At 42.9% G+C, this 22,201-nt stretch overlaps 4 protein-coding genes across 4 annotated transcripts; 2 read left to right on the plus strand and 2 right to left on the minus strand.

The window, feature by feature from the left end:
• Positions 1–66: 66 nt before the first annotated feature.
• Positions 67–680, plus strand: BNAC02G18670D. Its single transcript, XM_013891587.3, has one exon. It carries the CDS (start codon positions 82–84, stop codon positions 520–522), a length of 441 nt encoding a protein of 146 aa, XP_013747041.1. The 5' UTR covers positions 67–81; the 3' UTR covers positions 523–680.
• LOC111205418 (phenylacetaldehyde reductase-like) lies at positions 673–3,628 on the minus strand. Its single transcript, XM_048748805.1, has 4 exons — positions 3,604–3,628; positions 2,989–3,343; positions 1,817–2,859; positions 673–883 (listed from the first exon to the last, which is right to left on the minus strand). The coding sequence occupies exons 1-3, from the start codon at positions 3,626–3,628 to the stop codon at positions 2,718–2,720; spliced, it is 522 nt and encodes a 173-aa protein (XP_048604762.1). The 3' UTR covers positions 673–883; positions 1,817–2,717.
• LOC106420444 (phenylacetaldehyde reductase-like) lies at positions 673–22,201 on the minus strand. The gene is made up of 7 exons (XM_022701199.2): positions 22,026–22,201; positions 21,687–21,856; positions 21,322–21,513; positions 20,888–21,243; positions 19,718–20,760; positions 1,817–2,859; positions 673–883 (listed from the first exon to the last, which is right to left on the minus strand). The coding sequence occupies exons 1-5, from the start codon at positions 22,141–22,143 to the stop codon at positions 20,619–20,621; spliced, it is 978 nt and encodes a 325-aa protein (XP_022556920.1). The 5' UTR covers positions 22,144–22,201; the 3' UTR covers positions 673–883; positions 1,817–2,859; positions 19,718–20,618.
• Positions 3,762–5,341, plus strand: LOC111205776. Its single transcript, XM_022701979.1, has 2 exons — positions 3,762–4,596; positions 4,680–5,341. The coding sequence occupies exons 1-2, from the start codon at positions 3,762–3,764 to the stop codon at positions 5,339–5,341; spliced, it is 1,497 nt and encodes a 498-aa protein (XP_022557700.1).

The raw sequence follows: 22,201 nt of genomic DNA on the forward strand, positions 1-22,201 counted from the left end.
GCATGACACAGCATATTGACAAGTCTATATAAAAGCCACTGATCCTTTTCAGCCTACAAACTATCAACACAGAAAGCCAAAATGGCAGAACTCAAATGGATGTGTCTTTCCTTCTCAGTATCTCTTTTGCTGAGCTTAGCAGTTGGATCCCATGACATAGACTCTCAGAAATGGTCTGTTGGAAATCACTTTGGTTACGATGGAGGCTTTTGTCTTCCTGGTCTCTGCATTAGAGGAGCCGGTGGCAGCAGAGTCAATTTTGGCCGTGGTGGTCGCGGCAGAATTCGATACAATGGTAGCAGGGACAGGACTGGTTTCAGAGAGACCATGTACTGCAAACCGCTGACTTGCTGGTCTGGATCATGCGATGCACTCCATTTGCATTTAGACAAAGGGCTGTATGAATCTCTCGTAAACAAGAACGCAGCTGTTGATTACAACATCCCCGAGACGTTCAAACACAATAACGTCAACAATAATTATGATGTGCAAGAAGCTGCAATGACACCACAATCTAACTAGCTAATGAAGTTTTTAGTCTTTTGTCGTTTGGTTTTGTAATAATTAACATAATTAATCTCAATAAATCTCATCAGACTGAGATGTTGTTATCACAGTGGAATAGTTTACTCGTGTAAACAGAAAGAAATAATAAACTAGTAGAAAACAAAATTTACTCATCAAGTTTTATTTATTTAATTACGTAAATCACACGTTACATTTCTAGAGATGTTCTAACTTAGTAATTGTCGAAAAAAAACTTATTTGTAATTTTTATTTATAATTTGGATTACAATTTTTGTTCTGCATTTCACGTACAAGCAGAACTAGAGAAGAAGCTTCTGTGCAAATTTCTTCTTTTCTCCCCTTTCAATCTGGTTTTCTGAAAATGCAGAGAATAATAATCAAACGTTGCTATTGTTATTTTTAATTAAGTATGTGAATTTTCATTATACAATAACTATTGATTTACGAATCTTTTAATTCTTGTAGGACAATGAAAAATAATTACTCACAAAAGAACAATTTCCAATGAATGCAGCAGTTGTTTGAGAGAGCTAAGCCTAGGCATTTCGGGTATCGGTTCGGTTCGGTTCGGTTCGGGTATTTCGGGTTTCGGATAGTTCAGATAGAGGCTAGAAGATCCATTTAGTACTTGATTTGTTTTCGGTTCGGTTCGGATAGTAAATGTAGGAACCGGAAAATATTCAAAAAAGTTCGGTTCTCATTTGGATCCGGTTCGGGTTCGGATAGTTCGGGTAATTCGGATAATTTGGATACAATATCGGTTATTTAGGGTAAAATATCAAATAATTAGAATGATTTAGATAAAATATTTGGATTTTCTGGACTACTTTGGATATTTCAGATAAAACTATCCGGATAGTTTCAGATACTTTCCGATAGTTTGGATACTTTATAATAATTTAGTTATCCTCAACTATTTTCAGAAAATTTTAATAGAATTTTAAATTAAAAATATATATTTAGTGATGTTATATGTATATATAATTAATATTTTTATATATTCGGGTACCCGTTCGGTTTTCGGTTCGGTTCCGGTTCGGTTATTTCGGATATAAAAATATAGGAACCATTCGGGTATTTGAGTGTATTGGTCCGGTTCCGATTTTGGGTATTTCGGTTCGGTTCTTCGGTTCCGGTTATTTTGTCCAGGCCTAGAGAGAGCTATTTTTTTTTGAACTTAGGCCTAGAGAGAGCTATTACAATACTTAAATTACATAAGCAGTTCTTTTATTGTATTAACAACTGGAAAAGCATGGAAGGAAGGGTGTATAAAAGGAATATCTCTTACGTATGTTTATCCCCGGCGAGAACTTAAAAGGGAGGGGTTAGAAGGAGCCTCTCTGACATGGTGGATGAAAACGACAGAGCAGAGGACAGAGGCGATGATAGCAAAGATACCAAATCCAATCATCAGAGAGAAACCAGCGACGATCAGATCCATCGCTGTCTGAATGCTTATTATCCCCATCAACTTTAGACTCCCAGCTGCGAATAGTTTTCTTACAAGTTTGAAATGGTATGGATCTTGAAAAAGAAACCAGAAGAGAGGGTTGAAACTTCAAACAGAATGTATTGCATTGCCTTGGGAACGGCGAAACTCGCATTTGCCACGTTACTTGATAACCTCGAGCTCACGACACCTCAACAATTTATTCAATTAAAATAAGAGCAAAACAAGTGCCTTCATCCAATAAGATCTAAAATGTAATAAACACGAAAAATACAAGAAAAGAATTATATAAAATAGATTAATTAAAATTCGGATAGAGATCACGACACAAAAAATTAGAATAGCAAAAACAGAAACTCTAATAAGAGTGTCATTAAGTTTTCCAAATTTAAATGGAGTATTAATTTTTAAATATGGGTACAAACAATTTATTAATATTTTATTGGTATTTTGAAAAATTGGAAAACTTACTAAAGTCTCTTCTTTTAGAAAATTTAATATTAATTTTAATAATTAATTTATTAAAAATATTAATAAAAATATTGACATATATTTTTTAAAATACAGTTTTGTGTTGAGAAGTTCGGATTAAAAAGATTGGGGATGGCACAAGACACGAGTAAATAACATAGTTTTGGGGCAATACGATTGTTTATATCTTTATTTTTAAGACAAATTACTTATTCATGTCACTGTAATAGTGAAATCAATAATAAGTACAATAAAACAACAAAGAGAATCACAGAAGACATTTCTCCTTCAGACTGAAAACAGTGTCTCTAAGGCTTGTTTCTGTAGGAGTGAATTCAATTCCCAAACTCCTCACTTTCTCAACAGACACCTTGTATGTCACTAAATCAAGGTCAATGTCTTCATTGTTCCTAAAATAAAAAAAATAAAAAATATTAATTGTTGATTTGTAGAATTTTAAAACATAATTGTACTTATTGAGATGTTCAAAAAAAAAAATTGTACTTATTGAGTAAGAGTTAAAAGCAAAGCAAACTCACTTATCATCACCAATGCACAAATAAGGAACGAACTCGCGCAAAATTTTCTCAATGTCTTTTAATGTCGCAATGACCGGACCATCAATGATATATCTACCATTGGCTGATGGAGTCTCAAGTGCCTTGATATGAGCTAAAGAAACATCTCTCACGTCCACAAACCTATAACTTTTGCTCATAAAAGGATCCTTACCCTTTGTTAGTTCAACAACCACGCCTACAGAGAAATTAAGAGTTGGCTGCAAGATTGGTCCTATTACAATTCCTGGATTCATTACGATTAAGTCCATTTCATTGGCATTGGCAAACTTACATGCTTCATCTTCATCCCCATAATCAGTGTTTTTGCACTCCCCTTAAAATAAGGTCTCTATATTGTATTTCATAGATTGTTCCCTATAGGCGATTTCCGGTGAAGCCCAAGGGGCCGGTTATTTCTTTTTTTAAAAAAACTTCTCCTTCCCTCGCTTAGAGTGGATCTCCAATTACCAGCCTTAGTGACGGTCTCTTCTTTTGGGAAGTCTCAATTTGCCATTATTTCGTTACCCTTTTTCCCCTTTCCTCTGATTCTAGTTTCCTTAAAATTTCCAGAAAATTACCTTTCTCAATTCCTACCTCCCCGAGCTTTTCCTTTTAGCATGATTTCTCAGAAAATTATGGCCGAATTTTGTGGTATTAGAGGCACATTCGCCTTAATTACTCTCGACCTATTACCAAAAGTTTCGCAACTCTAGTTATCTACCGGCGCCAGAATTTCCAACTTTCGTGAAGAAATGGCTGATCTTTTGCAGAAAGCTATCCAGACTATGTCCTTGGATGAGGAGGAGCCTTTGACCCTGCCTGATAGCCCAAGATACCGAGCTTTTGATGAAAACGAGACAAGCTTACTGGGAAGATTACTGAAACCTGACTGCCAATCGATGGCAAAGATGATAGAGTACATGCCGACGGCGTGGAGGGTGTATGGACGAGTCCGTGGAATTGCTCTGTCGCGGGATAGGTTCCAGTTCATTTTCCAACGAGAAGAAGATCTGGTTACGGTGTTGAATGATAGGCCATGGTCTTATAATCACTGGGCGATGGTTTTGGAGCGTTGGATAGCAAACCCACCTGGGGATTTCTTGCAGTCTATGTTTCTCTGGATTCATATCAAGCACATACCGGTTAATTTCTTCACGGTTGAGACTATGCACAAGCTCGCATCTGTGGTGGGGAAAGTAGAGAAGGTGGCCTATGACCCTAAGGTATCCCATACAACGGATTACATAAGGGCGCTAGTCTTGTTTGATACAAAGAACCCAACGAAATCTGCACGAAAGCTCACTGTCAAAGGAGGGACAGTGACCATTGAATTTGAGTATGAGAAGATCCACAAGCGCTGCTTTCACTATCTTCGCTTAACTCATGAGAAAATCAAATGTCCTTTTATACAAAAGGGAACCAACGGAGTGCAGAAAGTAGTAGAGGCTCCGAGGATGGAACAGAGGGGTCCAATTGTATCGGACCCGTTGAGTGGACCTCCTGGTTTCCCAGTGATGTTCCCAGAGCTTTCTGGTGAAGACCGTAAGATGGCGATGCTTTATATATCCCATGCTGACCCGACTGAGCGTATGGCCAGGATCGAACGTGTCAAACAAGGAATTGAAGAGAATCTAGCTTCTTCATCTTCCACCTCACCCGCATCACAAAAGAACTTGATAAGGGCAAGGGACATGCTCTCTCATACACTGAGATGCTTTATATATCCCATGCTGACCCGACTGAGCGTATGGCCAGGATCGAACGTGTCAAACAAGGAATTGAAGAGAATCTAGCTTCTTCATCTGTTCACCTCACCCGCATCACAAAAGAACTTGATAAGGGCAAGGGACATGCTCTCTCATACACTGAGCTGCTAGAAGCACATCATTGCAACAAAACCCTCCAAATTGCTGCTCCAGCAACATACATAGGTGATACGAATGAGGAAGTATCGGAGTCCTCTGGCTCGATGCTCTCTGCTTACTCTTCTCCCATTAACCCCTCGGGTTTTCAGCTTGGCCCTTCTACGGAAGGGAGTGTCACCGGAAATGTTGGAGTAACCATGTCACAAAGGAGACGTCCACACTCCTGGAAGCAAAGGGCTGCAGGCAAACCTCTGAAATTGACTGCCCCCCAAGTTTCTCCAGACGAACCCGAGCTGATGTCAAGCTCAAAACGGAAGGCTATCTCATCCTTATCTTCTACAGAGAACAGAAACAAAAAACTTTCAGAACCTACGGTGGCTTCCAGTCTGAAGCCGCTGCCTCCCCAATTAGCATCTGGAGCTGGAAATGTCAAGGGGCTGGTAGCCCGGAGAGAGTTCAACGGTTGAGGAATATTCGGAGAAAATATTTCCCTGACCTTTTGTTTTTGATGGAAACGAAACAAAAATTTAAGTTTATGGATGATCTTCGTCTGGAGTTGGGTTATGATAAGATGGTGACAGTGGAACCAGTGGGACGTAGTGGTGGTTTGGCTCTACTATGGAAGAATTGTTATGAGGTCGAAATCCTATCAAGTAGTAGCAGGATTATCGACGCTAGAGTAAAGGTGGGATCGTTGTCTTTCTATGTCTCTTGCGTATATGGAGACCCGATCAGAGAGAAGCGAAAGTTGGTGTGGGACAGCTGGATGTCCATTGGGATCACGAGGAACGATCCTTGGTTACTTCTTGGTGATTTTAACGAACTGATGAGTAATGCTGAGAAGGAAGGTGGTGCAACAAGACCGGAGGCTACTTTTTGGGACTTTCGTAACTTTGCTCTCTCTTGCAAAGTTTGAGAAGTGAGAAGTTCAGGTAACTCACTTTCCTGGGCGGGCTGGAGGGAAAAGACCAATGGTGTGGGTCAGAAAGACAAAGTCTGGGTCCAATGCCGACTTGATAGAAGCTTTGGGAATGATGGGTGGTTTAAATTATTTCCAAAAGCTAACACAGAGTATATGCGCATGTATGCTTCAGACCACATACCTATTAATGTCAGATTTGCTCTGGAAGGGGAGGATCGCGGCTGTGGAAGGTTCTATTTTGATCAGAGAATGATTGGGAAGGAGGGTTTTGAAGAAGCTGTCATAAGAGGTTGGAACATGGCAAACCTGACTGGAGAAACCCACATAATGGACCGCATTGCTAGCTGCAGGAGGGAACTAGCTAGATGGAAACGAGGTCCCAACACTAATGCCCGCAGCAACGTTGAGATTGCTAAGCGTTTTCCCGATCACCTTACTATGAAGAATCTTAAGGATGAGTTAGCTGAAGCTCACCGACAAAAAGAGCTGTTTTAGCGTCAAAAAAGTCGTGAGCTGTGGTTGAAAGAAGGAGGCAAGAATACGACTTTTTTCCACAACAGCGTCAAAGTGCGTCGAATTCATAATAAAGTTCTCATGCTTCAGGACGATGATGGAACGACATTCTTCTCAGAAGGATCTAAAGGACATCTTGCTGCAGAGTACTTTACGGAACTTTTCATGAGCTCTAACCCCCACGATCTGGAGTCCTTATTTGATGGCTTTGAGGGCAGAGTTTCTACGGAGATGAATGAGATGCTTACGAAAGAAGTTACTGAGGAGGAAATCAGAGTGGATGCTTTCAATGTTAGGGGATCTAGTGCCCTCGGGGAAGATGGCTTAACAGGAACCTTTTACAAAATATTCTGGCATGTGGTTGGTCCCTTTGTAGTAGCAGAAGTCCGTAGTTTCTTTTATTCTGCACTGTTACCAGCCGGTTGAAACCATACTCAGCTCTGCTTACTGCCAAAGGTCTAGAAACCAACAAGGATGTCTGATATGAGATCCATCAGTCTATGCTCTGTTCAGTACAAAATTGTTTCGAAGATTCAGTGCCATCGTTTGAAAACTGTAATGCCAGAGATCATCTCAGAGACACAAGGCGCCTTCGTATCTGGACGTCGCATCTCAGATAATATCACTGTGGCACATGAGATGGTTCACGGACTCAGTGTGGGAACCGAAATTCACACTGTCGATTTCCGTTTAAATAAGGAAAGTTAGGAAAACCCTAATTTCCCAGAGGTCCCGGATATCTGTTAAACCACACGCCAAGCAATCAGAACACGCAATTAAAGACGAAAAGAAATAAGAAATCGTAAAAGAGAGCAAAAAAAGTTTTATTCCGAATCCGCGTATGAGCGTTACAACAAGGTAGAAGCCTTGGCCACGAGAGTTGTCGGCGAGATTCCTAGTTCTAACAACCTAAGATTGCAAAACCTACTTGAGTCGCAGCTCAAAATAACAAAAACGGAAAGTTGCATAATTGCTCTAAGTGCTAAGTTTTCTCTCCAAAATTCCCTCCCCATGCCTCTCGCCTAGGACCCCTTATATACTGGCTCCAAGGTCGGTTTACGCCTTTCCTCTTCTGCCCTTAAGCCGCCATAGCATAAAAATGGAGATATTCCATTTTTTCCGATCTTCGTAATTATCTTCAATATTTCGTATTTATCCGCGGAAACTTGACATTTATCTTCCCTTGTGGACCAAGCGTAAACCGACATGCGGTTTACGGGATGTTGGTTAAGAAATCATACGTTGGGCCTCGAGTCGTGTCTTAGGTCCCTTTGGGCCGTCTTTCGACTCGAAGCGTTTATTACGGCTTCTTTCGATAAAGAATGAACTTTTTGCGGTTTTTACGGTAAAGTTTGATTGATAACTTAGAAATGGCGGGGAACGTGAGATGGGTTCGCTACGGTATTCGGGAGATAGCATCGAAGGGTAGACGAGAATGCATGGACTGATATCGTATCGATGTTTCGGAAGAGCTTGGTCACTACTTAGCGACCGAGCTTGTGGTTCGAGCTCAATCGCTACGTAGCGACCGAGCTCCGGATCGAGCTCGGTCGTGGGCTTTTGGCTGTTATGTAGTGACTGAGCTTTGGCTCGAACTTTGTTGCTACGTAGCGACCCAGCGGAGCACGCGTTTGGTCACTGCGTAACGATCCTTTTCGAGTTCTTGTCCGATGATTCGCGTTTCTTCCGAAAAGGTTTTTCGTAAAGAAGAATCTATTTCGAAAGTATACTTGTCGAAGAATTTTTCTATGTTTTTTCTTCTTCGGAAATTTGGACGTTAACTTCGTCGTAACTGTTTTCGACCCCAACACTCAGAACGAATGAGGCTATTGGGAAGAAATACATGGCCTTAAAGACTGATATGTCAAAGGCTTATGATAGGGTGGAATGGTCCTTCTTGGAGATGCTACTGGAAAAGATTGGTTTTAACAGAAAGTGAGTTAGCTGGGTGATGTCTTGCGTCAGCACTGTCTCTTATACGGTTCTGTTCAACGGTCAGACACATGGGTTCATCAAGCCTGAAAGAGGGATTCGCCAAGGTGATCCCATGTCTCCATTCCTCTTTATACTGTGTTCTGAGGCCTTAGTACATGTCCTCAACCAATCCTAGATGAAGGGTGATCTACATGGTATTAAGCTTGGACCACAAGGACCAGCAGTCCATCATCTTTTATTTGCGGATGATAGCCTTCTGATGTGTAAGGCTTCTAAAGAGGAGAGTGCAGTCATTGTAGATTGCCTTAGGCGCTGTGGTGAAGCTTCTGGACAGGTGATAAATAAGCTGAAATCATTTATCATCTTTGGTGCAAAGATACCAGAACAAGACCGGGCTGAGATCAAGCAAATCTTGGAGATAGACAAAGAGGGAGGAGATGGAACCTATCTAGGACTACCTGAATGCTTTCAAGGGTCAAAGATCGAGCTGCTGAACTTTATACGAGAAAAGCTTCATGGGAGATTGAATGGTGGGTATGCAAAAGCTCTCTCGCAAGGAGGAAAGGAAATCCTAATAAAATCCATTGCACTAGCTCTCCCGGTTTATGCCATGTCTGTATTCAAACTGCCTAAAGATCTCTGTGATAGACTAACAAGCGCGATGGTTGAATATTGGTGGAGCAGTGGTTCAAACCGAAAGAAAATCTCATGGGTAGCTTGGCAGAAACTTTGTAAAAGTAAAGAGGAAGGAGGCTTAAGTTTTCATGATATCAGCAGATTCAATCAGTCCTTACTTGCTAAACATGCATGGCGCATTCGTATGAATCCTGATTCGCTTGTTGCCAAAGTTTTAAAAAGCAAATATTTGAAGAATGGATCCTTCATGGAGTGTGGACTAGGGTCACGACCCTCCTTTGCTTGGAGAAGCATTCTCCACGGACGAGAATTGCTAGAGAAGGGTTTGATTAAAAGAGTAGGAGATGCCACTACCACACAGGTCTGGACAGAAAACTGGATCATGGGTCCGCTCCCAAGACCACCAATGTACCGTATGGATGCTACAGTTGATCTCACACTTAGGGTATCGAACCTCCTTATTCCGAATAAAAATCTTTGGGATACGTCCAAGGTGAGGAGATTTTTTGTTGAAGAGGACGCCAACATCATTGTACACATGAGAGTGGAAAGGTTTCAACCTGATGCTGTGTCGTGGGGGCTTACAAGTCATGGTAATTATTCCTCCCAATCTGGTTACAAACTTACAAAGACTATCATCAACCTGAACTCTCCACACCCCACCGGCTTACCTCCTATGGAAAAAACTGCTGTGGAGAAGTATATGGAAGCTCCAGACTACACCTAAGATAAGACACTTTGTGTGGAGGGCTCTGGCTGGAGCATTAGCCGTCTCTGATCAGTTACGTTCACGTGGATTACAAGTTGATGCTACATGTAAGGTATGCGGTGTGGGACGTGAAACAATATGCCACACTCTTTTCTCTTGCACAGCAGCTCAAGACGTTTGGAGAACAGCAAACCTTCCTATGCCTCCTCTTGGCTTGTCTACGAACTCTGTGTTTCTATACCTGCATCACCTGGTTGCTTGCACGAAGAACAAGGACACGCCATCAAAGCTCAAGCAGAGCATACCATGGATCTTGTGGCATATCTGGAAAGCAAGAAATGGTCTATTATTTGAGAAAATCCGTCTCTCTCCATTTTCTATTGTCAACAAGGCTGAGGAGGAAGCTTGTTCCTGGTTCACTGCTAACCACTCAGATCAGAATGCACCACAAAACCATCACTTCGATACCCCTCACCCTATCGTATGGCAAGCTCCTCCATCAGGTATGATCAAATGCAATATTGGTGTATTGTGGGTGAATGGGTCAGTGAATTGCGGAGTCTCCTGGATCACTCGTGACACAAGAGGAAGGGTTCTCATGCACAGCCGACGTTCATACTCTGACATACACTCACGTGAAGAGGCTGAGCTATATGCTATCTTATGGGCAGTAGAGAGTATGCAATCATTACGACTAGAGAATATAATTTTCGAGGCGTCTTTTAATTACGCTAGACACTGCTTATTTCGTGGGGATGGTCAGGTATATTGTGGGAACCGAAATTCGCACTGTCGATTTCCGTTTAAATTAGGAAAGTTAAGAAAACCCTAATTTTCCAGAGGTCTCGGATATCTGTTAAACCACACGCCAAGCAATCAGAACACACGATTAAAGACCGAAAGAAATAAGAAATCGTAAAAGAGAGCAAAAGGAGTTTTATTCCGAATCCGCGTATGAGCGTTACAACAAGGTAGAAGCCCTGGCTACGAGAGCTGTCGGCGAGATTCCTAGTTCTAACAACCTAAGACTGCAAAACCTAGTTGAGTCGCAGCTCGAAATAACAAAAACGGAAAGTTGCCTAATTGCTCTAAGTGCTAAGTTTGTTCTGAGAAAAATTCTCTCCCATGCCTCTCGCCTAGGACCCCTTATATACTTGCTCGCCTAGGACCCCTTATATACTGGCTCCAAGGTCGGTTTACGCCTTTCCTCTTCTGTCCTTAAGCCGCCATAGCATAAAAATGGAGATATTCCATTTTTTCCAATCTTCGTAATTATCTTCAAAATTTCGTATTTATCTGCGGAAACTTGACATTTATCTTCCCTTGCGGACCAAGCGTAAACCGACATGCGGTTTTCGGGCTGTTGGTTAAGAAATCGTAAGTTGGGCCTCGAGTCGTGTCTTAGGTCCCTTTGGGCCGTCTTTCGACTCGAAGCGTTTATTACGGCTCATTCCGATAAAGAATGATCTTTCCGCGGTTTTACGGTAAAGTTTGATTGATAACTTAGAAATGGCGGAGAACGTGAGATGGGTTCGCTATGGTATTCGGGAGATAGCATCGAAGGATAGACGAGAATGCATGGACTGATGTCGTATTGACGTTTCGGAAGAGCTCGGTCGCTAAGTAGCGACCGAACTTTGGTTCGAGCTCGGTCGCTACGTAGCGACCGAGCGGAATGGGCGTTTGGTCGCTATGTAGCGACTGAGCTTTGGCTCGAACTCGGTCGCTACGTAGCGACCGAGCGGAGTACGCGTTTGGTTGCTGCGTAACGATCCTTCTCGAGCTCTTGTCCGATGATTCGCGTTTCTTCCGCAAAGGTTTTTCGTAAAGAAGAATCTATTTCGAAAAAATATTTGTCGAAGAATTTTTCTACGTTTTTCTTCTTCAGGGATTTGGACGTTAACTTCGTCGTAACCGTTTTTGACCCCAACAGTTAGCCCCTCAGCACATTGGGAACGTGGATTTCGAGCGAGGTCCCAATGCGTGGTATGGCGAGTTGGGACGAGATTGGTGTATTTGAGCGAAGTTCGTGTCCAAAAATCCGCAAGTAAATAGTAATTCCTCATCCCTATAAGAAGGGAGGTAACTTCTTCATAACCTTCACACTTACTCATTCTCATAGAGAGGTTTTTCTTGAAAAGTTCTTTCTCTTTCTCTCTGTCATTTCCTCCTTGATTTTAAAGAAAAAAAAACACGAGATGTCGAGTAAGAAGAGGAGTTCGAAGAAAGGGTCTTTGCCCGCGAATGTTTCTAAAGAGCTTCGAGTGCCGAAGATGGAATTCGTTCCTCATTCGGTAGACCCTGCCGAGAACGAGGCATGGTGGGTGGCGTGTTACGGTTCGATCACGCCTCCCATAGAAAAATCGTTCCCGGTCATGAACCATCGCCCGGTGGAGGCAAGTGCGCCGAGTAGGAGCACTAGCGGATTTCTCGAGGTCATGCGGTCGTTCTACCATATTTCGGACGCGGTGGAATTCAGGGTTCCTTGTCAAGGAGAGTGCGCTAGTAGTCCCCCGGAGGGCTTCTTTACTTGTTACGAGGCATTTGTAGTGCATTGCTGTTTATGGTTTCCGATCCCCGAGATTATCGTCCGTGTGTTAGATCGCTTCGGGGTGGCGATAAGCCAACTGAATCCTCTTGGCATCCAGCACCTCATAGGGATCCTAGTCCTGAGCTACGAGCATGGTCTTTTGCTCACCGTTGATCACTTCGAAGCGCTTCTTCGATTACAGATCATCAGGGAAACAGACACATACAGGCTGGTTCCTCGGAACTTCATGTCAGTGGTAAAGGGGTTCACTTCTACCTTCAACTCGTGGAGGAAGTTTTTCTTCTTCGTTCGTGTAGACACAGCGTCCGTTGAGGAGAGTTGTATCCCACTGTTTCGGAGGTTGCCGAACGATCGTCCCTTTATCAACCATCTTGCTCCATTTCCTGAGGACATTATTGCGATGAGGGATCTGCTCAGGAATGGTCCTTTTTTATGGACTTCTTTTACGCCGAAGAGAGTTCGAAAGACGTTGAGGTTTGTGCATCTTGGTTCTGCTTTGGGCGGAGAAACAAGGAGTGATTCTGAGCCTGAAGACCAAGGTCCCAACGCTGGTCCCAACGCCGCTCCCACTGTTGTGTCGGTCTTCGAAGGGGAAAGATATTGATATCGGCGACCTGGAGTTTTCAGTGGATGATTGCATGCTTCCAGGATGGGATCCGAACCTTGCTTTTGGCGATGAAAGTGGTACGAGCGAGGTCCCTATTCGGGACTTCGATGATTTCTTCGCTGGTCTTCCGTCGGGCTTTGACGCTCCCCAGGCCACGAGCGAGTCAGGGAGGCCGAAAGTTGTTGCGGAAGGATCTCGCATCATTAACGGGGTATAAATTTTAAGAATGCTGACGATCGTAATTATTATTTTTTTCTTATAACGTGTCAATCGGTTTTACAGTGTTTGAACTTGCTCGGATCGGCCATTGAGGCGAGCCATAGAGAGGCCATGATCTATCGCTTTAAAGCGGAGAAGGCGGAAAAGGATCTTGCTCGCATGCGAGACGAGATGTTGGCGCGAGACGCCCAACTCGTTCGTGATCATGCCAGGGCTGTTCGCAGGGCGGAACGGAAGGGCAAGAGGGAAATTGTCGAGGTGATGAAGACTCGCGCTTCTCAATTCCAGGTTGAGTACGGGAATCTTAAGGGTGCTTTCAACTCGCTGGGCGACTTCCGTGAGTGTCGCGGCTCTATCCGGAGCCTTTGGAAGACGCAGGAAGATGACTACGTTTTCGAGAGAGAGATGGAGTTAGTGAAGGGTGGCATGAAGGATCATGCTCACGCTGAGGCGACCATTACTTCGATCAATGGAAAGATCCAAGGATTCTGGGATCCCATCCCGGTTTCCCTAACACCGTAGAAACTACGACTGATTTTGCCGGTGACGACGAGGAAGTGAACTTTCCCACAGATGCATTCAGAGCTTCCTTGTCCGGGAGTTTTAACTTTGACCTGTGAGCGTTTTCACGGGAAGGAGTTTTTCCCTTTATCTTGTTGTTAGCGGCCGAGTGTGGCCTTTGTTCATATATGTCTGGCCGAGTGTGGCCTTGAACTCCTAACGCTATGCGGTTTATATAATGGATGTCTGTTTGGGTTACTTTGTTTAGAGTGGGTTTGAAGTGAACATGAGTTGTCGTCTCATATTTATCTTCGTTGAGGCGTTCAATCTGTTATTTCGTTTGAGACGTGAGTTTTCGTAAAAATTATTTACGATTTTTCGGGAACGTTGAGTTATGAACGAAGAGACATGTTTTAGGAATCTCATATCGTTTAGATATCATGTCTTTGAGATGTTCGAGACCAATGCGATGGGTTTAGGGCAAGACCTAGGTTTACTCTCGGTTTTAAGGTTTGTGCGGCTATCGGTCTTCCTGTTGCAAATTCTACCTGATTCGTACCGATTTAAAGTCCGAGATAGGTTCTCGTCTTATACGACTTGTATGGTACGAATCGAGCATCTTTCCAGAGACAATTTTTAAGCCAACTAGAAGTGCTAGACCAAAATTTCGGATTTTTTTTGTAGCGCGCTTTCGTCCTTGTGTTGGACGTTTGAAGATCAAAAGAGTGATCATGTTGCGTTTGTTTAAGACGACTGATGTGTTCGTCGGGGCCAATCGACGAACGGAGTGTAAGATTTGTAGTGGTCGCGTTCGGACAATTTGTTCGTATCATCTCGATTTTTAACTTGGCGACGTCTCGCAGTTATTTCGAAGACTATACGTATATTGCTGAAGTGAGATTTTTTTTGTGATTTTGTCTTGAAAAGAGCGACGCATATTTCGTAAAAAGTTTCGAAATCTTGATAGAATTCGATTACAATAACGCATCTTTTTCTATGTGGGAGTATACGAGTATACGCACCCACTCACCCCCCTTTTTGGAGAGGGGGATAGCTGAACTCGTCCTTCGACGAGCTGCCTACGTACCCCTTTCGAGGATCAAGCCATCTCGTAGTTTTGTTTTATGCCGCGAGCATTTTTACTCAGCGGTTGTCACCGTGCTGACCGCCTTGATCGAGATGATCATGGCAGGGTCAGTGTTCTCTTTCGGATGTTCCGGTTGAATTTTGATGTCGGCTCTGGTCTCGTGTTGAGTTTCGACACCCGAAGCGTCTGCGTCGGCAGACGATGTGAAATCGTCTTTTCTCGAAACGTTGTTGGTCGAAGATTTATCGATCTTCGTGCGTTTGCGATTTGCCGTTGCAGAGGCTGACATCTTTCTTAACTTGTGTTCTGCGAGGAAGCACAGTCGCGACTGTTTCTGACATCCCCAGATAGCTGCGACTCCGTTTGGGGTCAGGAATTTGACGCCCAGGTGGTACATCGATGGAACGGCTTGCATAGCGTTGAGCCACGGGGTTCCCATGATCACGTTATAGATGGCAGGATGATCGACTACCGCGAACTCTACGATTTTTGTGACCTCCTTGGCCATGACAGGTAGCTGAATTGATCTGAGGGTCATCGATACTTCGCCATAAAAGCCTATGAGCGGTTTCGGAGTTGGAGTTACTTCTCCGAGTTCAATGCTCATCCGATTAAGAGTGTCGCGGAAGATTACAATTACCGTGCTCCCTGTGTCAATGAGTACTCTTCCGAGTTCCAAGTCTCGTATGACGAGGTCTATGACGAGCAGATCGCAGTGAGGCTGATCGATCCCGCTGGCTTCCTCCTTTGTGAAGGTGATTGAGCAGTTCTGATCATCTTTGGTAGGACACCATGTAGGCCAGTTTGCGCTCGACTCCGCCTTCCGCTGGTAAGCCTTGATGGCGGAGACCGTATCATTGCAGAATTGCGATCCTCCGATGATCATGTTGAATCTACGAAGATTGTTATCGTTCCCCTTGTCGTCTGGCCTCCTGCCGTGTTTATCCCCGGATTGGTTTCTTTGGGGAGATTTCTCCACGGGGAGATTTCTGTCCGGCTTCGGGGGGCGATCGATCTCGAGGATGAGATCTTTCACGCTGGTTACTTCCGAGAGTTCTCCGGCAAGTAGCTTCGCGGCCAGCCTCGCTCCCAAGACCTTGCAGTTAGTCGTGGAGTGTCCTCGGGATTGGTGGAACTCGCAGAAGGTGTTTTCATCATATCCTTGGTTGCGAGTCCACGTATTACCCGTGGTTCGGCCCTGGTCTGAGCCGATCGCGTAATTATGTGCTCCTTGGAGTTCTTCCCCCTCGTGATGGACATACTTGCCGTTACGAGGGTTCTTCTTCCTTGTTTTCGGGTCTACATCTTTCGAGGACGATCTCGCCGACTTATGCTTATGCGATAAGATTTTCGTTTCTTCCTCGATCATGATGTAGTCTGTCGCCTTGTGGAGGGCGTCTTAGATCGTCCGCGATTTTTCGAGGGATATCCATTTTTTGAATTTCGACTTGTACCAGAGCGCCTTTCTGAGCGCGTCGATGGCCACCTTGTCGCTTATCCCGCTGACCCTGGACATCACCAACTTGAACCTGCTGATGAACTCGCGGAGGGGTTCCTCCTCCCTCTGGGTCAGACTCCAGAGATTGACATCGGAAGTTTCTCTATCGATGAACATGGAGTATTGCTTGAGAAATTCTGATGCGATTTGTCGGAAACTCCCGATAGAGTTTCGTTTAAGGCGCGCGAACCATTCGAGGGCTGCTCCTTCTAGATTTTCGACGAACAGGCGGCAGTAGCCGGCATCTCTCTCGCCGTCCTTCAGCCTCGCTCTTCCCATCGTGATGTGGAAAGCCTGAAGGTGCGCTCTCGGATCGGTTGTACCATCATATTTTGGTACTTTGATTATTCCTGGATCGGATACCCTCGTATCTGAGATGCGAGCGGTGAAAGGGGTCTTCCGAGCCCCTTCCAGCAATCTGTCGATCTCGGGGGCCGCGCTGGTAGCATGATGGATTTGAGATTTTACGGCTCTTACTTCTGCCGCAGTCTTGGTGATATAGTCGCGAAGATCGCGTATATCCGACGTCTCGTCAGCAGTTTTCCGTGCTTGTCGGCGTTTACTGCGAGTGAGCTCGGTTAGTTTTTCCGCCAGCTCTTCCTGTTCGTTCCAATAGAGGATTTCCTCCTCTTCTGTCATTGGTTTGTCGAACGGAGAGCTTTCCCGAGTGAATCGGCTTCTGGTCCTTCTTGGATGTCTGTCGGTGTCCTCATCGGTATTTTTGGAGACATCGCTAGGATCCAGGTAGACTTGCTCGACTCCGTTGTCCCCTGAAGCCTTCGCGGGAGGCGGAGGGCTTTCGGAGTTTCCCCTTTCGACGGGAGACTTCTCGCTAGGGTTTTGACCCGAAGGTCATTCCTGGGCGGCTCCAGGCCTATTGAGTGATGTCGCAAAGTCGAGTCTTTTTCCACAGACTTTAGTGGTTCCACGGGGGCGGATTGCTCGAGTCCTTGCCGTTAAATTTTCAACTTGTTTGGTCAAGGTGCTCACGAGCTTATCCTGTTCTTCCGACCTTTTTTTGTAGGTGGCGAACATCTTTGAACTCCTCGAGTGCCGCGGCGTTGGCTGGTGTGTTGGCCGCGGATATGTTTGCTGCGGGAGTGTGGAGATCAGTGCTGCTGCCTCCGTTGAGAGGAGTCTGCACGTTATCCGTGTCATCAGTTGACATGTCTGGTTGAGCGCGATGTGGTTGAGAGTTAGATTGATCCATGTATCCCCCTCCTTCTAGCGCCAAACTGTGGAAACCGAAATTCGCACTGTCGATTTCCGTTTAAATTAGGAAAGTTAGGAAAACCCTAATTTCCGAGAGGTCCCAAATATCTGTTAAACCACACGCCAAGCAATCAGAACACGCGATTAAAGACCGAAAGAAATAAGAAATAGTAAAAGAGAGCAAAAGGAGTTTTATTCCGAATCCGCGTATGAGCGTTACAACAAGGTAGAAGCCCTGGCTACGAGAGCTGTCGGCGAGATTCCTAGTTCTAACAACCTAAGACTGCAAAACCTAGTTGAGCCGCAGCTCGAAATAACAAAAACGGAAAGTTTCCTAATTGCTCTAAGTGCTAAGTTTGTTCTGAGAAAAGTCCTCTCCCATGCCTCTCGCCTAGGACCCCTTATATAATGGCTCCAAGGTCGGTTTACGCCTTTCCTCTTCTGCCCTTAAGCCGCCATAGCATAAAAATGGAGATATTCCATTTTTTCCGATTTTCGTAATTATCTTCAAAATTTCGTATTTATCAGCGGAAGCTTGACATTTATCTTCCCTTGCGGACCAAGCGTAAACCGACATGCGGTTTACGGGCTGTTGGTTAAGAAATCGTAAGTTGGGCCTCGAGTCGTGTCTTAAGTCCCTTTGGGCCGTCTTTCGACTCGAAACATTTATTACGGCTTCTTTCAATAAGGAATGATATATCCGCGGTTTTTACGGTAAAGTTTGATTGATAACTTAGAAATGGCGGGGAACGTGAGATGGGTTCGCTACGGTATTCGGGAGATAGCATCGAAGGGTAGACGAGAATGCATGGACTGATGTCGTATCAACGTTCCAGAAGAGCTCGGTCGCTACGGCTACGTAGCGACCGAGCGGAATGGGCGTTTGGCCGCTATGTAGCGACTGAGCTTTGGCTCGAACTCGGTCGCTACGTAGCGACCGAGCGGAGCACGCGTTTGGTCGCTGCGTAACGATCCTTCTCGAGCTCTTGTCCGATGATTCGCGCTTCTTCCGCAAAGGTTTTTCGTAAAGAAGAATCTATTTCGAAAAAATATTTGTCGAAGAATTTTTCTACGTTTTTCTTCTTCGGGGATTTGGACGTTAACTTCGTCGTAACCGTTTTTGACCCCAACATATATGCTCCTGAATTCTCTCGAATCACAAACACCATCATTGCAAAATTACAGTTAATGACTGCTTGGAGATTAGAATATACCCTCCCGGCCAGAAACTCTATAGCTTCACGAATTGCGGTGAGTGTGACCTCGGAACACCGTTACCAATCCTATGTTGCAACAGGAGGCCCTGCTTGGCTCCATCAGGCGATAGCAGGAGAAGCCTAAACTCTGTCTTCATCATGCTACTAGTACCCACTCTACTATAGGTTACGACTTTCTTGTGGGTTCTCGCTCTGTTTCCTCTGTTGCTTTTAACGTTTTTTTTCCCTACTGGGTTGCTTGTTGTCTTTTAATTTGCTTGCCTTTCGCATGGTGTTTGAGCACCAATGCTATCCTTTGTACCATGGCCGTTTGGCTTATTACTTTCAATGGAAGTTATCAGTGTTAAGAAAAAGAAATGCAGAGAATAATAATCAAACGTTATTATACAATAACTATTGATTTGCGAATCTTTTAATTCTTGTAGGACAATGAAAAATAATTACTCACAAAAGAACAATTTGCAATGAATGCAGCAGTTGTTTGAGAGAGCTAGACCTGGGCATTTCGGGTATCGGTTCGGTTCGGTTCGGGTATTTTGGGTTTCGGATAATTCGGATAGAGGCTAGAAGATCCATTTAGTACTTGATCTATTTTCGGTTTGGTTCGGTTCGGTTCGGATAGGAAATGTAAGAACCGGAAAATATCCGAAAAAATTTCGGTTCTCATTTGGATCCGGTTCGGGTTCGGATTGTTCGGGTAATTCGGATAATTTGGATAAAATATCGGTTATTTAGGGTAAAATATCAAATAATTAGGATGATTTAGATAAAAAAATTGGATATTTCAGATTACTTTGGATAATTCGGATAAAACTATCCGGATAGTTTCAGATACTTTCGGGTAGTTTGGATACTTTATAATAATTTAGTTATCCTCAACTATTTCAGATACTTTTAATAGAATTTTAAATTAAAAATATATATTTAGTGATGTTATATGTATATATAATTAATATTTTTATATATTCGGGTACCCGTTCGGTTTTCGGTTTGGTTCTGGTTCGGTTCGGTTATTTCAGATATAAAAATATAGGAATCGTTCGGATATTTGAGGGTATTGGTCCGGTTCTGGTTTCAGGTATCTCGGTTCGGTTTCGGTTCGGTTCTTCGGTTCTGGTTATTTTGCCTAGGCCTAGAGAGAGCTATTACAATACTAAATTACATGAGCAGTTCTTTTATTGTATTAACAACTGGAAAAGCATGGAAGGAAGGGTGTATAAAAGGAATATCTCTTACGTATGTTTATCCCCGGCGAGAACTTAAAAGGGAGGGGTTAGAAGGAACCTCTCTGACATGGTGGATGAAAACGACAGAGCAGAGGACAGAGGCGATGATAGCAAAGATACCAAATCCAATCATCAGAGAGAAACCAGCGACGATCAGATCCATCGCTGTCTGAATGCTTATTATCCCCATCAACTTTAGACTCCCAGCTGCGAATAGTTTTCTTACAAGTTTGAAATGGTATGGATCTTGAAAAAGAAACCAGAAGAGAGGGTTGAAACTTCAAACAGAATGTATTGCATTGCCTTGGGAACGGCGAAACTCGCATTTGCCACGTTACTTGATAACCTCGAGCTCACGACACCTCAACAATTTATTCAATTAAAATAAGAGCAAAACAAGTGCCTTCATCCAATAAGATCTAAAATGTAATAAACACGAAAAATAGAAGAAAAGAATTATATAAAATAGATTAATTAAAATTCGGATAGAGATCACGACACAAAAAATTAGAATAGCAAAAACAGAAACTCTAATAAGATTGTCATTAAGTTTTCCAAATTTAAATGGAGTATTAATTTTTAAATATGAGTACAAAAAATTTATTAATATTTTATTGGTATTTTGAAAAATTGGAACACTTACTAAAGTCTCTTCTTTTAGAAAATTTGATATTAATTTTAATAATTAATTTATTAAAAATATTAATAAAAATTTTAATATATATTTTTTAAAATACAGTTTTGTGTTGAGAAGTTCGGATTAAAAAGATTGGGGATGGCACAAGACACCAGTAAATAACATAGTTTTGGGGCAATGCGATTGTTTATATCTTTATTTTTAAAACAAATTACTTATTCATGTCACTGTAATAGTGAAATCAATAATAAGTACAATAAAACAACGAAGAGAATCACAGAAGACATTTCTCCTGCAGACTGAAAACAGTGTCTCTAAGGCTTGTTTCTGTAGGAGTGAATTCAATTCCCAAAGTCTTCACTTTCTCAACAGACACCTTGTATGTCACTAAATCAAGATCAATGTCTTCATTGTTCCTAAATTAAAAATAAAAAAAAATATTAATTGTTGAGTTGTAGAATTTTAAAACATAATTGTACTTATTGAGATGTTCAAAAAAAAATTGTACTTATTGAGTAAGAGTTAAAACCAAAGCAAACTCACTTATCATCACCAATGCACAAATCAGGAACGAACTCGCGCAAAACTTTCTCAATGTCTTTTAATGTCGCAATGACCGGACCATCAATGATATATCTACCATTGGCTGATGGAGTCTCAAGTGCCTTGATATGAGCTAAAGAAACATCTCTCACGTCCACAAACCTATAACTTTTGCTCATAAAAGGATCCTTACCCTTTGTAAGTTCAACAACCACGGCTACGGAGAAATTAAGAGTTGGCTGCAAGATTGGTCCAATTACAAGTCCTGGATTCATTACGATTAAGTCCATTTCATTGGCCTTGGCAAACTTACATGCTTCATCTTCGGCCAAAGTCTTCGAGAGTGCATACCATTGCTGAAAATAAATAAATAATTATTATTATAATGCGAGTTCTTATGAACTTATTGATGTGTTATAAAACTATTTAAAGACCTTTCTCTGCTCACAAAAACTTGGATCAGAGAACATGGTTTCATCTACTACGCCGTTTGGTCCAGTGGGGGACGCATGAGCAATGACGGCAGCCATGGACGATGTTAAGATGACCCTTTTGACAGAAGACATTTTGACACAAGTCTTTAGGACGTTTAAAGTACCCTTGACTGCTGGTTCGATCAGCTCAGCCTGTAAAATCAAGAGTAGTGGTTAACTCATGTAAACCAATTGGCTATATATGACTGGATTAAATCATATCATATATTTCATGCCCTCTCTAATTTCATATGGGGGTCACTAAACTGATCAAGTAAACTAGTAAGGATTATGTTGGTAAGAACAAAGTGACATCATTGACGAACCTGAGGATCCTCGGCAGTGAGCAAAACCGGTGAAGCGGTATGGAAGACAGCTTCACATCCATCGATTGCATGCTCGAAAGAGCCTTCTTCTAAAAGATTTGCTTTGAATAAGCTGAGTCTTTCTTCTGCACCATCAAGTGCGAGAAGATGTTCCGTTTTCTTTTGATCATCTGCAGAAAACACACATATTAGTCATAGTGCACTTCAAGATATATATAGCTTCTCTAGTTCTACTCTTCGTTCACTTGGGTTATGATATATATATCGTACCACCTATATGATATCTCTATCGGTATATTGTAAAAAATATTTAATTTAGATAAAGGAAGAGAAACAAACTTGGGTCACGAACGGTGGCCCTAACGGTGTAGCCACGTTGAAGCAATAGCTTAACAATCCAAGACGCTATATACCCGGAAGCTCCAGTGACGCAGACCACCTTTCCTTCGACGTTCATTTTCTTCTCTTCTAATGCAACTGTAAGGATGAGAGTTTTGGAATAGTTTTGGAATGTG

The sequence above is a fragment of the Brassica napus genome, chromosome C2 (genome assembly GCF_020379485.1).
Source record: "Brassica napus cultivar Da-Ae chromosome C2, Da-Ae, whole genome shotgun sequence".
In the NCBI taxonomy this organism is placed as follows: Eukaryota; Viridiplantae; Streptophyta; class Magnoliopsida; order Brassicales; family Brassicaceae; genus Brassica; species Brassica napus.

Coding starts and splice junctions, on each gene's coding strand:
- LOC111205776 (XM_022701979.1), top strand. CDS start 3,762: ATGGCTGATCTTTTGCAGAAAGCTATCCAGACTATGTCCTTGGATGAG. Junction 4,597..4,679: donor CCATGCTGACCCGACTGAGC/GTATGGCCAGGA, acceptor GCATCACAAAAG/AACTTGATAAGGGCAAGGGA.
- LOC106420444 (XM_022701199.2), bottom strand. CDS start 22,143: ATGAACGTCGAAGGAAAGGTGGTCTGCGTCACTGGAGCTTCCGGGTAT. Junction 21,514..21,686: donor TCACTGCCGAGGATCCTCAG/GTTCGTCAATGA, acceptor TTGATTTTACAG/GCTGAGCTGATCGAACCAGC. Junction 21,244..21,321: donor GTTTTTGTGAGCAGAGAAAG/GTCTTTAAATAG, acceptor ATTTATTTTCAG/CAATGGTATGCACTCTCGAA.
- LOC111205418 (XM_048748805.1), bottom strand. CDS start 3,628: ATGCTAAAAGGAAAAGCTCGGGGAG. Junction 3,344..3,603: donor AAAAGGAAAAGCTCGGGGAG/GTAGGAATTGAG, acceptor CCTTATTTTAAG/GGGAGTGCAAAAACACTGAT. Junction 2,860..2,988: donor TTGTGCATTGGTGATGATAA/GTGAGTTTGCTT, acceptor TTTTTATTTTAG/GAACAATGAAGACATTGACC.
- BNAC02G18670D (XM_013891587.3), top strand. CDS start 82: ATGGCAGAACTCAAATGGATGTGTCTTTCCTTCTCAGTATCTCTTTTG.